This window comes from Martes martes, assembly GCF_963455335.1.
Source record: "Martes martes genome assembly, chromosome: 3".
NCBI lineage: Eukaryota > Metazoa > Chordata > Mammalia > Carnivora > Mustelidae > Martes > Martes martes.
This window is the reverse complement of record NC_137890.1, coordinates 157713006-157728352: the sequence shown is the minus strand read 5'-3', so window position 1 is coordinate 157728352 and position 15347 is coordinate 157713006. Positions and strand designations below refer to the sequence as shown.

Here is a 15347-nt window from a genome sequence, read left to right as displayed (position 1 = left end):
GTCGGAGACATCTGCATTCCCAGGACCCCGACAGGAACCATCGGGCTGGGCTGGGATGAAGGGGAGCAGAAGATGTCACCCCAAAATATGCCACTTTGGCATGTGGATTATTTGAGCTGAAGGCAATCAAGACCCAAAGACCCAGGAAAAGCTTTTTCCCTCTCCTTTAACTGCCTAGAAGAATTTAGATAGGGGGCCTGACCCAGAAAGAGAGCTATTATCAGATAGCTTTTTTTGTTGTTGTTTTGTTTTTTGTTTTTTTATCAGAAAGACTTACCAGCATGACAGGGCCAATACCCGATTACCCAACACCTGCTCTTCTCATCTTCCTGGGACTTGTCCTCCTTCCTCTGGAGCCTCAGGTCCCTTGTCCCGTTCCTCAGCTCAGGACCTCATGTGAGCCTCAATTGTCCCACTGCCTTTGAGTCTTGTGTCTTTGTGGGATGGCATTATGGATGTAATTAAATTTATTTGGCTCCTGTTAATCTCTCTTTATTTGGCTCCTCCTGTTAATTTAATTCTTAGACCAGCCAAAGAATCTAGAAGGGAAAAAAGGAAAATGTTCCACGCTTTGGGTGCCTGGGTGGCTCAGTCGGTTGAGCGTCTGCCCTCATTCAGCTCTGGTCATGATCCCAGGGTCCTGGGATCAGGCCCCATTCCCCTCCCCCATAAGGCTTGCTGCTCAGTGGGAAGCCTGTTTCTCCCTCTACTACACTCCCTGCTGTGTTCCCTCTCTCTTGCTCTCTCTCTCTCTACCTCTCTTTCTAACAAACAAACAAACAAACAAATAAGTATATAAATGGAAATGTTCCACCCTGACAACAAGGAAATGAAGTCTGAGTACAGCGCTACCCTTGGGGCCATCCAGCATCCAGGACGCAGCACAGGGGAGTTGGGCTGCTTCACTGTCCCACCCACAGACCCCGTCAGACCCAGTCTGGAAACCTCCTCCTACCCCAGCCTTGGTCCTCTCTGGGTCCTGGGTACCCCTCCAGCTTCCTTCCTTTTCATGGTCTTCCTCACATTTAAGATTTTTTTTAAAGATTCTATTTATTTATTTATTTGACAGACAGAGATCACAAGTAGGCAGAGAAGCAGGCAGAGAGAAGCAGGCTCCCTTCTGAGCAGAGAGCCCTATGCGGGGCTCGATCCCAGGATCCCAGGACCCTGGGATCGTGACCTGAGCCGAAGGCAGAGGCTTTAACCCACTGAGCCACCCAGGTGCCCCTACATATTTAAGATCTTTCTCCCCCTATAGGGATTCCCCTGGAACCCACACACTCTCCCCGGGTCCCACCTTCCTCAAAGCTCCAAAAACAACTGTTTTAGGAGAGAAGAGCGGGGAAGGAAAGAAGTGAAGAAAGAGTGATGGGAAGGGGAGAAAGGAGAAGGGACAGGGGCAGGGAGGAGAGAAGAGGGGAGGAGGGGAAGGAAGGAGGGAGGAGGGGGAAGAAGGCAGAGGGGAAAAGGAGCAGGGAGGGACGGAGGAGGGGGGACGGAGGAAGGATAGCATGAAAGACAGGGAGAAAAGAGAACAAAGGAGGTACCCAAAACCAGACCAAGATCACTCCTTCTTTTTCAGATCAATAGGTTTCTATCATTCTTCCCACCAGGTTCTGCTTGAGGGACCACAGAGAAGCAAATTGCTTCAGAAATCCCAGTTTCACTTTACGTCTTCATCGAAAACCAGGGAAATCAGAAAAAGCCGATTTGTTTTATGATGTTTTCAAGGGCATGGACTCAGAGGAGGAAAAAATCATCTTGGTCTCCTGCCCTCCCCCCCTCCCCTTTTTAAGGTCTTTGCAGTTTCCTGTTAATTTAATACCTGAACCTTTGCCATGTAAATAACACAGGTAAAGATAAAAGGTACCAGCCTGGACTCCGACCTTTGTTTAATACCCACCCCCTCTCTGATTTATCCTCCATCCCATCACTGGAAGGTTTGGAATTGTTACCTGGAAATTTCAAGCCGGAGAATAAATAGCTCGAGGCAGAGCGTGTTGGTTTTATTTATTTTTATTATTATATTATTTCAATTAGAGAGAGAGAGTGAGCACAAGCAGGGGGAGCTGCAGGCAGAGGGAGAAGCAGGCTCCCTGCTGAGCAAGGAGCCAGGATGTGGGACTCAATCCAGGACCTTTGGAACCTGACCTGAGAGGAAGGCAAGCGGGCTGAGCCACCCAGGTGTCCCACATGCTGGTTTTAGAAAAGTCTGTGTCCAAAACTCAGAGCAGTTCTCTGGCCAGCGGCTGTGTCTTCCTTTCTCCCTCAAAGCTGTAACCTAGATGGGGTCAAGTCCCTTTCCATTCACTTGGGAGGACTGGTCCCCCAACCCCCCAACCTCCCATCCCCACCTCCCACCTCTGTCACCTCTGCATCTTTTATGTACCCACGCTCTGTTCTGCTGGTCCTGCACTGCCCCATTTACTTAGACAAGAGTGATTTAAACAAGTGACTGAATTCCTCTTCCTCCTGTGGGGCACACCTGTATTTACTTCTTTTCTTGCTGCGAGTGCTTCCTCTAACAGTGTTTTCGGTTGTTTTCCAAGAGGGGATCTATGTGAGACACCTTCCAAGCCCTTAAATACCTGATAATTTGGCCAGAAATCAAAATCTAGGCTCAAAGTTCTTTTTCTGTAATACTTTAAATATATTATTCAACTATCATCTTAAATTCAGTGTTGCTGTTGAGAAATCTGAAGGCAACCTGATTTTTGTTCCTTCCTCAGTCCTCTGTGATCCAGGTACCTGGAATACAGACGTGATGGCTGGCATTTTCACTGCCAGTTTGGATTATGAAGATGAGATGGGGGAGTAGTGAGCTGGATTGAGACCTGAGCCCTCAAAGAACTGGTAATACAAAGTTACTCTATCAGCCTTGAGCGGTCCACCTCCACACTTCTACAAAAGGGAAAATAAACTTTCATTGTGTTTGGAGTCTGCGTTATCAGTAGCTATTATTTGGAATCTGTGTTATTAATATCTGAAATGAATCTTAATTCATGTATTGTGTAAAGCTGCTTCGTCTTAAACTTTCCAGATTTCTGATTAGTTTTCCCAGTGATTGATGTTTTCCTGGTTATCAGCTACCTTGGTTACCTTGAAAGAGGCTAAAGCCTAAATTCTACCTTGTTTCCTCTTGGGGAGTTCAAAGAAGGGAGGAGGGGTGGCAAAGACAGGGCAATTGCCTGTGCTATTACAATGTAAATTGGGCTACCCCCCCAGGGGGCCTCTGACCCCCCAAAACTTACCAGGCACCTTTCTCAGGGAACTTCTTGGCACTCTCTCCTGACCACTACTCTTTTTGTGAGCTAGGTCATGTGGGTGGCATGCCCTGACCCAGGCAGTGGGAAGAAGGGCCAGGACTGCTACGGGCTGCCAGGTCTGATAGTTGTTCTGTGCTTCTAACCCCAGCCTAATGTTACCATTCCCAGCTAGTGCAACTATTTTCTGCCTCAAAGCACCATGGCAATGACTGCGATAAGGCTGGGGCTGGGGGCTGGGGCTGGGGCTGGGCAATGATCTATCCAAGCCAATGTAGGCAAAGAAAAGTACACATTCCTTACAAAACATCCACTCAACCTATCCCCTTCTATAGCACAGCCCTCATGTGGGAGGGGCTGCTGTTTCCTTCCCACACTCCAGGACCAAACCACCTGCTACCTCCCAGAAGGTAGGATGGGGAGGGCAGGTCCTTGGGGGGTTTTTACATTCCTTTCTTAATCCTCACCAAAGTCTCTCTTGCGTCTGTGGTATCTTCAGGATTGTACCCTCAGGAAGGGACAGCATCTCAAGTACATGACCATTTTGTCAGCCATGCGTTACTTTTCTCATAACACCCATCACCAGTTGAAGCTGTTATTTATGTGTTTGTTTTTTTCTCTCTCTCCCAGCCCTCCCTAAAGCAGCCCCTCCATGAAGGCAGGATTTTGGCCTGTTCCCAGCTGTGTCCTCAGCACTGGGCAGTACCTGGCAGAGATGTTCAATAAAGACAAGTGGGACCTGGTGTTAGAACCCAACTCTGATTCAGGCTCAGGGCTTCTTGCTCCAAATCTGGGGCTTTTCCCACCTAATCCCCTGGATCTCTGCCCTGAGCAAAGACCATACACAGAGGGAAAAGGTTTATATTAACTAGACTCACAACAAAGTTACAGGGTCCTTCCTCCAGACATTGGCTAAAACAGCTGCTGGATAATTAGACTTAGAGGTGCTGCGTGTACCTCTTCCAATCCCCACTGCTTGCACCCAGTAGGTGCTCAAGAAAAGGTGTGTTTTATTAAATGGACATATAAATTCTCCAGGAGGACATAATTCAGCATAATTAGATGGGACCGGAAATAGGGTTACTGAAGAGCAGATTGGGGGGTATATGGAGAAGGAGAGAGCTGAGCATGAACAAGCTCTTGATTGAAAAGGGTCTTCGGTCTATACAGTGTGACAAGGCAAAAGTAAAAAACTTTGCCCAACACTGTCCAATGCCGCAGGCATGAACTGCACGCAGCTATTTTCGTTTAATTAACATTAAATCACATGTAAAATTCAGCTCCTCAGTTGCAGTAGCCAGATTTCAAATAATAATAGCCACACCGGGCTTTGCAGCTACTGCACTGGACAGTGTAGATAATACAAAACATTATCATCATCAAAGAATGTTCCATCCAATGAAGCTGATCTAGACCCTTAGAATTAAAGGAAACATATTTCTGCTTCTAACCTGGCCTACAGATATCCTCTCTACATCACCTACATCACCACTCCCTACACCACCACTCCCCCCACCCCCATTCCCGCCCAGATCTGAGCACCATCCATGCCCACACCTGCCTTCCTAGGTTTTCTGGTCTACAGGGAGTAATGCTGTCTCTTTCCTTCGTTTTCACCCCCCAGTGCCCAGGGTAATAAGTATTTGTTGAAATAATGAGCCCTCGATTAGCCTATGTTAAATGCTGAGGCCCAAAAGGTGAATTAAGTGACAGAACAGAAGAGATCCCTGTTTCCCCTCTTTCCTCATCTCCCTACTCCCTTCTCTGCATTCCCTTTTCTGGCGCCCCCCACCAACACCCCAAAGCAGTACGTTAGAGGCAGTGCCCCCCCTACAGAAGTTCCGGTCCCCAAACTACACGGATTCCAAGGAAGTCTGTGCTCCGATCTAACTTGTTCACATGATAATTTTCTGTCTTCCTTCACGGTTGGCTGCCCCGCACCTTAGTAGGTACTCAACAAGTGTCTGTCGAATGGTTGGAGGAACCGGTCCACGGATGGATGGATAGACGGGTGGACGGCAGGACAGCTCCGTGTCCCCGCGTCTGCCACACGGACTGCGGGAGAAGCCGCCCTCAGCGCGCTTACGGGGAAAGCCCCAGGCCCCCGCCCAAGGGCCCGCTGGAGCGCGGAAAGCTCGGCCCGCGGGCCGGGAGTCGGGCGGGGCTTGGCCCTTGGGGGTGTGTCCTCCGGAGCCCCAGCGCCCGCGGCCGGAGAGGCGCGCAGCCACCGCTGCAGGGCCCGGGCGGCCGGAGAGGACGCGCGGCGACGAGCATGGAGCGCGAGCTGGAGGAGCTGGTGGCGCGGCCCGCGCGCCCGGCAGAGCCGCCCTTCCAGGCGTTGGTGGAGGCGGCGGGCGGCCGCGGGCAGGTGCTGCTGGTGGGCGAGCTGTGGGAGCGCGAGCAGAGCCGCGCGCTGCTGCGGGACTTCGCCCGGGCCGTGTTCCCGCCCGAGCAAGCGGCGGGCAAGCCGGGCGGCGCGGGGGCCGGGACTCCAGGGGCCGTAGCGCCGGGGGCGCAGAGGGCGTCCGGGACGGCGGGGGCGCGCGCCATCCGCTCGCCGCTCGTCTTCGTGCTGTGCCGCGCGTCCTCGCTGACCGCCCGGGAGCCGCGGCGCCGCCTGCGGGAGATGCTGCGGGACGTGCGCGGCCGCCGGCGGGCCGGGGCGGCGCTGGTCGGGGTGCTGGTGGCCGAGGCCGGGCCCGAGGACACGGTGGCGCCGGGGTTGCGGCTCCTGGAAGCGCTGCTGCGCACAGTGTTCGGCCGCCAGGCGGGGGGCCCAGTGCAGGCGGCCGCCTACTGCCCCGGCCACCCGGCCTCCAGCGTGGCCGTCCAGGCGGCCGCCTGCAGGGCGCTACAAGCAGCCGGGTCCTCGCGACCAGGTGAGACTACGAGGCCCGGGGGCGGCGGGGGGCGGGCGCGGGCGGGGGGCGGCCTGGGGGTGGGGGTAGGCCCCGAAGTTGGAACTCTTTAGGCCAGCTTCTCTCCTTGGGCACCACAGTAAACTGAGGCCCAGAGAGGGGAGGTGCCCCGCACTAGGCCTTCCAGCTACCGTGGATCGGGCCCTGGACCCGGGGTCCAGTCTGTTCCGGAAGGATCTAGAGAGCGTAAGAGACTCAAGGGCTTGGGAAAGCCGAGCAGACCAGCTCAAGGCAGGGAAGTTGGTGGAGAGAGGGTTGGATTGGGCTGGGAGCTGGGGGGAGGGAGAGGAGGTGAGAAAGCATCAGGAGGCCCAAGTTCCAAGGTGGGAAGAGGAATAGAACTGGGAGCTGGGGGCTGGCGGTGGCAGGAGCTTCCAGGACCCTCTGCAGCTAGGGATGCGGCGGTGGAGGCTTAGCGTGGATGCCCCACTGGGTCACAGGAATAGGTGCCAAGGCTCTGAGTGTGGGGAAAGGGTGTGAGGGACTGCGGGCCCAGAATTTTCTAATCCCACTCTGGGTGTGCACCCACTGCTGCGTTTCTCTCCACGTTCTCCTGAAGCGTGGGAAGGGCAGTGAGGGCACCCAGCCTGGGTATCTACTGCCATCGGCAGAAGTGTGAGAAATCTCTTACACCTTGGTACCGATCGGAAGGTTTTACAAGAGCTTTTCCAGGTCTCAGGGTTAAAATACCGGCACTAAGTACAACTGGATCTGGCAAAGCTGAGAGGCAGGATTGTCCTTCGCGCTCCCAGATCCCTTCCTGCCCCCACTGTCCCCGCACCTGCTGCGGTCCCAAGACCTCAAGCCTTCCATTCTTGCTAAAGTGGTAATGAACGCAGAGACTGTGTTCTGCTTCTCTGGGCATTGGTGTGTTAACCAGAAACTGGGAGATGCCAGGCTTGCTGAGGGCGGAGGGGGGTGCTTTTCCAGCAAGGAGACCTGGTACCTCTGATGTCCCAAATGTCCCAGACTTACCAGCCTCACTCCCCCGACCCCCACACCTAGTGCCTACAACCCCTTTCTGTTGAATCTGTGATAGTCAGCTAAATTTGAAACTCTTTAACAGTATTCTGAAAGACATGAAAAGTCCTGAGGTGAATTGTTATTGTGATTGTCACTGCCAGTCCTTTCACGGATCTGGCCCCATAGGGGAAAGGAAAGAATTTACACAAACAGATTTTCTGCTCCCAATGAGCTGGTACCTAGAAAATTCCGAGTTCTTAGTCTCTTAGCCCTCTCCTATTCTCCAGGAACAACTTTTAATTCCCCAGAGCCAAGTGTGTTCTGGCCTCCTCTAAGTTTTTGTACATCTTAAAGTTGCCTTGAATGAAAATCCATTTCTCCCATCCTCCTCTTCACCTAACCAGTCCCATTTCATCGTTTGGGACCAGACTTCCTCCTCCAGGAAGTCTTCCCTGACCCTCCCCACTCCCACTTGTAAATTTTCAAGTGAAATCCCCGACTCTTAAGCACCGGATTTTGTCACTTGGTGAGTTTAACCACCTTTATATCCCCATTTCCCAACACCTTGCCTGGCATGCAGAATCCTTGCCTCCTTTTAAACATTATCACTTAAGAAATCTTAACGCTTTGCAAAAGAATCTTTACTGTTTAAACTTGTTTCTACTTTTGTAGAAACATCCTGAACAACATGAAACCTTTCACTGATGACCAAAATTGATGAGTGTGGGTATAACTCACTGTCCACTACTCTCTTCGGGGCTTTTTCAGTGGACAACGCCATGGATTGCTAACACGAAGCTGTCCTGTTGCTAAGATTTTGAGAGCAACTGCATCTGGCTTTTTTAAGTTTTCCAATCTCTTTCCTCACTGCCTGATGGCTGTTCTTATACTTTTAGGTTGCCTGGTCTTGGCAATGACCTTTTACCTAGTTTATGCTTAAGCCAGTTGAGGACCCTGATCCTAAACCAATGAAGGACCCAGTCTTATTAGAAGTGGGTGCAAATTCAGAGTAAATAGATCCTGCATGAGGATTTATAAACAGGATGTTCTGTGTTCCAGGTGGCCATTTTCCTGAGAGTGGGGGCTCCCAGGTGCTGAGATGTTTATTATAATAAGGAAACTAGACTTTTAAGCATTGCCAATCAATTAGATGAAAAATGGTAGCTTATAGTTTTAAGTATTAAAGTTTCTACTGTGTTGAAAACTTTAAAAAAAAATAAGGAAACTAGATTAAACATGTAATTGATTTAGGGCACCTGGGTGGCTCAGTTGGTTGGGTGACTGCCTTCTGCTCAAGTCATGATCCTGGAGTCCCAGGATTGGGTCCCACATCAGGCTCCCTGCTTGGCGGGGAGTCTGCTTCTCCCTCTGACCCTTCCCCCTCTCGTGCTCTCTCTCTCTCCCTCTCTCAAATAAATAAATAAAATCTTAAAAAAAAAAAAAAACCATGTAATTGATTTACAGAAATTATAAAAAACAATTAAGTCTATTCCCATTAAGAGATAGTTTGAACCAAAACTCAAGGGGAATTTCTGCTCTTTGAGTATTTTCTTTGGTGCTATGTCATTGTTATTAGTTTTGTGTCACTTTTTTGGGGGCTCAATTTTGCAAATACAAAAACTCCACCCCACTTAGCAAAGCAGAATCTTTTTTTTAAAATTTTTAAAGATTTTATTTATTTATTTATTTATTTATTTGAGAGAGAGAAAGAGAGAGCACAAGCAAGGGGAGGAGCAGAGGGAGAAGCAGACTCCCTGCTGAGCAGGGAGCCTGACATGGGGCTCAATTCCAGGACCCTGAGACCATGACCTGAGCCAAAGCAGACACTTAACCAGCTGAGCTGCCCAGGAGCCCCCCAGAATCTTTGTTTTTTTAATCAAACAGTTGAAACTAGGGCAGTTGATAATTGAAGCGCTTGGTTTGCTGAACAGAAAAATCTCTCAAATGTGCTCACCTGCTGCGTCTGGGACCTTGTGTTCTTTCTGGCAGCAGGACCCTGGGAGAGACCGGGCCTCCCAGCACTGCTGGCGTGCTTTTCCTGGGGTCCCTGGAGCCGGGGGAAGGATCCAGATGCCACCTCTCCCAGTGACCCAGCTCAGGGTGAGTGTGCTGCCTTCCTGACCTTCTGGACCCTGCGGGCCAGGTGCTTGGGATTATGGGGTGGGTCCTGTGCACACAGGGACCTAAGGGATAGGGTTGACCAACATCCACAGAGCACTTGCCATGTGCAGGGTGCGGAGGTGAGTGATGTGAGGATGTGAGGTGTTCCTGCCGAGGGCCACAGGCACACTGACCCCCTAGTAGGGCTCTAGCCCCATGGGTCTCCCACTAATGAATGCATCAGTGTGGGCAGGGCAGGTGTCCGCCCTGTGCATGGTGGGGTGCTTGGAGCCAATGCATTTAACCTTCCCCTGAGGCTCCAGAACACATGACCTTGGAGCCAGGGGTTGGAGATTGTCCTAGGCAGTAAGGGGGAAACTTTGGAGAGGAAGCAGTATGAATGAAGACCTGCGGGCATGATGTCATGCTCAGAAAAGGGACCCCCATTGGGAGTGCCAGGGGGTGAGGACCAGGAGACTGGGAGGGCTGAGGCTGAGGAGGAGAGCTGGGACCAAATCGGGACTCTAGACCCAAGTGTCCCACGAATAGTGAGCTGCTGGCCATTTCGGAGCTGGGCTGTCCAGATTAGGGGCGTTTTGGAGAGGTGACAAGACTGTGAGGCAGGGCAAGACTGGAGGCAGAGCCAATTAGGAGGGGACTGTCTAGTCCCAGGAGGGACAAGGAGCAGCCTGGACCCAACACTGGCAGTTTGGGAAGGGAGAGGAAGAACTCAGCTGGAAGCCTTTTCTAGTGTAGGCTTCTCAAGCTGCTAAAGAGAGAAGGGGGGAAAGAGTTCTTCGGAGTCCCTAGGAACACCCAGTGGGCACTGAGGCTGTTGTGAGAGCTAGAAAGTACTGAGGGAGTACGTTGTAACCACCTAAATGTATGTGACCCATGGCCCCAGCGTGTACTGAACAGCACAGTTCTGTTACAGAAGCAACGGGCAGTGTTTTAAAACAAACTTTTCTTGTGTCCCTTATGTTTAAAAAAATCACCAGGCGAGGTGTCAGCCTTCCCTTGGCACGTAAGAAGTGAGCACAGACTCAGCGGCTTACAACAACACCCGTTAATTCCTCACAGTTTCCATGGGTCAGGAGTCTCACAAAGCCGATCAGAGTGTCGCCCGGGCTGCATTCCCTTCCGGAGCCTGAGGCCTTCATGCTGCCGTGGGTGTGGGCAGAATTCCCTTTTCCGCTGCCTTCTTAGTGGCCATCAGCTGGGGCTCTTCCCAACCGACAGCCATCTTGCCACACGTCTCTCAATACAGCAGCTGCTCCTTCAAGAAGCAGGAGACTTTCTGGTCTCCAATAATGTCACTCAATCACAGGAGGAACCGCTCTGTTGTCCTATATGGGACCCTAATCAAGGGAGTGACGATCCCATTCTACTGACAGATGCCACCGGCACCAGAAGGAGCCGATTACACAGGATGGGTACACCGAGTGGTGGAAATCTTAAGGGTCATCTTAGAATTCTGCCTATCGCGGGGGAAAGCTCAAAAAATTTGAGAAAGGAAAACAAGTATGAAAATCATTTGCTGAATCCCGTCACTCAAAAGTAACTATCAGCTGTATTTTGACATAGACCATTCTGTTCATCTGTCTGTCTACCTATCTATGTACCTCCTTAAGCTGTTTAAATTGTAACAAATACAGTTCTATATAATACATGAATTATCAGCCAAATGCATCAGGTATTCAAAGCATTCTGTTGCAAAAATGTTAACTTCAGTCTCTCCATCATCAGTGTGGTTATTTCTGGAAACCAAAGGGAAAAATAATAAAGCAAAGGAATCATAAACAATTTTACATAAATCTTGGATAACTCCCCTCTCTGTAGGATGTAACAATTTCTTTAAAATTTTATTTATTTAAATAATCTCTACACCCCCCACGGGGCTCAAACCCATGACTCTAAGATCAGGAGTTGCTTGCGCAGGATGCCTGGGTGTCTCAGTAAGTTAAGTGTCTGCCTTCCAGGGCTCAGGTCCCGCATTCAAGTCCAGTATCAAGCTCCTTGTTTACCAGGGAGCCTGCCTCTCCCTCTGCCTGCTGCATCCCTTGCTTCTGCCCCCCCATCAACGAATAAATAAATAAGATCTTAAAAAAAAAATAAAGATTCATGCTCTTAGGACTGAGCCAACCAGGCATCCCTATAGCATATAACAAATTAATCTCAAGTAGAAGTGAATGTATTAAAATGAAAATTGCATTTATGGACTATGTGTATGCATTTATAACTTACACAGTAAATATGGGATTAGACAGACATTCATACATAACCGTTCTGGAATCCGCTTCCTTCACAGTAACATATTGTCAGTGTGCAATATTCCACAGCAGTAATTACCTATCAGTAACATCTTTTCTCTTTCAGGGGAATGGTGGGTAATTGTAGATTCACATGCGGTTGTAAGAAATCATACAAAGAGATCCTGTGTACACTTGGCTCAGTTTCCCGCACTGGTAGCATCTTGCAAAACTATAGGATAATATCACAACTGGGATATTGACATTGAAACAATCCACAGATCTTATTAAGAGTCCTTCAGTGTTACTTGTGTGTGTGTGTGTGTGTGTGTGTGTGTGTGTGTAGTTCTATGGAATTTTATGCATCTTTTTTTAAAGATTTTATTTATTTAAGCAAGAGACTGCATGAGCAGGAGCTAGGGGCAGAGGGAGAGGGAGAAGCAGACTCTGTGCTCACTGGGGATGATGCATCATTTTTAATGCCAGAATCTCATCATATGGGTGAGCCATGGTGAACTCAATCAGTCCCTTCTTTGGCCATCACATTAGGTTAGGATGCTTTTGGCTACAGGGAGAGAAACCATGGCTCAAGCTGGCATAGCAAGGGCATTCAGTATCTCACCTAAAAGATAGTCTAGAGGTAGAGTCAGCTTCAGAGCTGGTCAATTCCGGGGCCCAGTGACCCCACTGAGGACCTAGGTCCTTTCCTTCTCTCTGCTGAGCCACCCTCCGTGTCATCCCAAGATGGCAGTTCCACTAACTATTCCTAATTATTTCCTTAGGATAAAATCCTAGAAGTGGAATTGCTGGGTCAAAGGGTATGTACATTTTTAAGGGTCTCGATACGTATTTTACTGTGGTTTTTAAGTAAATATTACTGGGGCCGACTTCCTCCCTTTCACTCCTAGCTTACCCACTCCTAAACTTGACCTTCTGATTGGGTGATTCCTTCTCTTGTGTTCCAGATCACCTCCAGGACACTGAGGAGGAGCTGGCCCTGACAGCCATATGTCCCAATGGAGACTGTGAGGACCCCAGGAAGGGGTTGAGAGCCTGTGACGGACTTGTCTCTGCTCCTGCTGACCCCGCTGTAGACTCAAGATGAAGGCTGGACCACCGGGTCACCCGTGCTCTTAACCTGCACACTGGGGACTGGCTCCTTCTCACTGAGCCCCTTTGCTTCCGTGTTGACCTTGGAATGGTGGTAACTACAAAGGCCCCACCTGTCGGGGGTGGGGGCTGCTGCATTGAACCAGCTAGGAAAACTTATTTTCCTGGAACCTGCCCGCCCCCACCTCACATTTGCTCACTCCCTGATCACAGTAAGGTTATCTGATCTTTCCGTGCCTCAGTTTTTCTATGCCATTGGGACAGGTGGCTGTCTACCTTGAGGCTCTGTGGTGCTGTGGCAGCCCATGGTGTGTTTGCATGAAAATCCATCATTTCAAGTGCAACTGTAAAGAACTCTGGACCGGAAGTCATCAGATCGGGAACAGGGGGTGGCCTTGGACATGTCACTGAACCTTTGGGGCTTCTGTTTCTCAAACACATGACGAGGCTCCGAGCCCAGGGGCTCTCAACCAAGAACCAGGCTGCCGTTCCAGGCAGCACTGGAAACGTGTGTGTTTGAGTGTGAGAGTGAGTGTGTGTGTGTGTGTGTGTGTGTGTGTGTTGTGCGGGGGTTACTGTGACTATGAGTTACCCCTGGCACTTAGCGGGTTTCTCACAACCTACGGTACAATCTCTAACAGTAAAGATTTGTTCCACCAAAATTGCCCATCATGGCTCCTTTGAGAAACTGAGTGAGCCAATCCCTTCTCCCTGTGAAATTCGAAGAGTACCCCGCCCCCAGAAGAGAGGGTTGAGCGTCCTGAGACCTTGGCTCCAGAGCAAAGCCAACATAAAGATTGCACTGCTGCCCTGGGGGCCTGTTGGGTCAGAGCAAAGACAGCCCCCTGCTTTGCATGCCCTCTTTCTTCCTCATGTTGATGTTGACTTTCTGTGCCAAATCCTTTGAGAATAAGGATGCTGGGAACTGCCCATGACACCAAACAAGAAAGATAGGAGTGTTCATTACAAGGACATGGGACTTTCTCTCCATATCAGGCCCTTGTCCAAGGTCAAAGCAGACCCAGCCCAGAGGTGCCAAGTTCCTGAATCCCTTTTTTCTCTGTTTACGAGTCAGACAGGGTTGATGATGATGTTCCCTTCAAAGCCAGGAAAGCCATCTGTTCACTCGTAGAAGGAACTCTGTGTTACCTCCCTTGCCTTCCTCGCCTGGCCCTGGAGAAATGCAGTCTTTGGAATGGGAAAGAGCAGCTCCTGGTTTGCCCTGGTAGGAAGCACAGTCTAAGAGAAGTAGCTAAATTCATTCATTTGTGCATGATTTGCTCTGCAGACATGCAGCGGGGCTATCTGCCCAGGGTTCTACGAGGTTCTGCATACCTTCCAGTAGTTACTTTGGCTTTCATGTCTGGTACCAAAATGTGGAATTGGAAACCTGTGGCTGAGGGGTTGTGTGATATCAAGGTGGGGTCCCTCCTGGCTCTTGGCCTCAATTTATTCTTCATTCTAAGCAGCCTAATTCTATCCCTTCTCTGCCTCATGGGGATAGCGTGAGGGCAGGTGGGGTGACCTCTTATTTGGGGTTGGTTAGCAGCAGGTGTCATTTTAATAATGCAAAGCTGTCTCACCAATACGTAGACCCAGCTGACCTCCTTCTACACAAGAATGAACTCAATGGATTACCGTAGATTTTGTTTTGAAATGGGGAGACTGGTATTTTCAAAGCTGCTCTATTTTTTTATTTCTTTGATACTTTCTTTGCAATAATTGGGTTCGAGTTGTATTATTTGGTCGGGGGGGAGCCTTTTTTAAGGTGGGAAATTACCTAGGGCAGAAGTTACAAGGCACAGCCTCTGCTGTGTTTATAAACCTTTTGTATTTGTTGCCAATATTGGAAACTTGAGAAATTGCACATAAAAAATGTAGCTTGCTGGGTAGAGGACAGGGCATGCCATCACGTCCAGTTCGCTGCAACCCCCCTCCTCTGGGTAGAGCCCCCCTCCCTCCCATCTAATCCGCCCCTCTACTTCACTCGTACATGCCACCTGCCTGGTCCTGGTGAACATTCGAGTTCACATATCTGTGGGGTAAAGAGTGGTCTATGTATAACTTTTTCATTATTTTTAGTATCTCTGGTGACTGACTAGCTGAAGACAAAAAGTCTTTCCTGAGGTTTGTGTTCTGCTTCCCAACCAGGAAACATGGGACTGAGAGCCTTCAGGGCCCACGTTGGGTTTCTCAACACGTGGCTACACATGATCTTTTTAGGAATAATTAGTTGGTATTTTTCTAGCAGACACAAGAGTTAGGTGCTGGAAGGGATGACCTTGGTGGTAGGTCTCTTCCCTGAGGACTCTTACAAGGCCCGAAGATTGCGGTGGGCCTGTCTGGGAATAGAGGCCCCAAATGAGGTCAGTGGTACTGGGAGCCATTGGCAGGGGTCTCCAGCCAAGTCACACTCTGGGCTGGTGGGTATTAATCCTTCTAATATGGGAGTAGTTGTGCTGCTTCTGACTTTAATCAATAATTCCTTCTATCTAATAAAACCGAACAGTACCTCATGGCTGTCTAATCAAAACCAGAATGGGTCTTCGCATTTGTTCTCAAAGCATTGCTCACGGGCCCATGGGAGCAGGGAGCCTGGGCAAAAGATGGGAACCTCTGGAATAGTTTGGCCCAAAAGACTTCCAGTCCTGCCCTGGGGAAACGTCTCTACAACCCTGTCGGCTGGAACTGGAAAAACATGTAGCCGGAAAGTAAATGTTTGAAAAGAGATGGTTTTCAAAGAT

At 49.9% G+C, this 15347-nt stretch overlaps 1 protein-coding gene across 4 annotated transcripts; it reads left to right on the top strand.

Moving 5' to 3' along the window:
- The first annotated feature begins 5480 nt into the window (after positions 1 to 5480).
- LOC308340537 (uncharacterized protein C2orf72) lies at positions 5481 to 15136 on the top strand. Of its 4 annotated transcripts, none has more exons than XM_080799774.1 (4): positions 5481 to 6142; positions 9137 to 9244; positions 12276 to 12311; positions 12459 to 12597. In XM_080799774.1, the coding sequence occupies exons 1-3, from the start codon at positions 5536 to 5538 to the stop codon at positions 12278 to 12280; spliced, it is 720 nt and encodes a 239-aa protein (XP_080655900.1). In that variant the 5' UTR covers positions 5481 to 5535; the 3' UTR covers positions 12281 to 12311; positions 12459 to 12597. The 4 variants fall into 4 exon arrangements, with proteins under 4 accessions (XP_080655900.1, XP_080655899.1, XP_080655898.1 ...); XM_080799773.1 differs by having other exon boundaries at positions 9134 to 9244; XM_080799772.1 differs by lacking the exon at positions 12276 to 12311 and having other exon boundaries at positions 12459 to 15136.
- Positions 15137 to 15347: the final 211 nt, after the last annotated feature.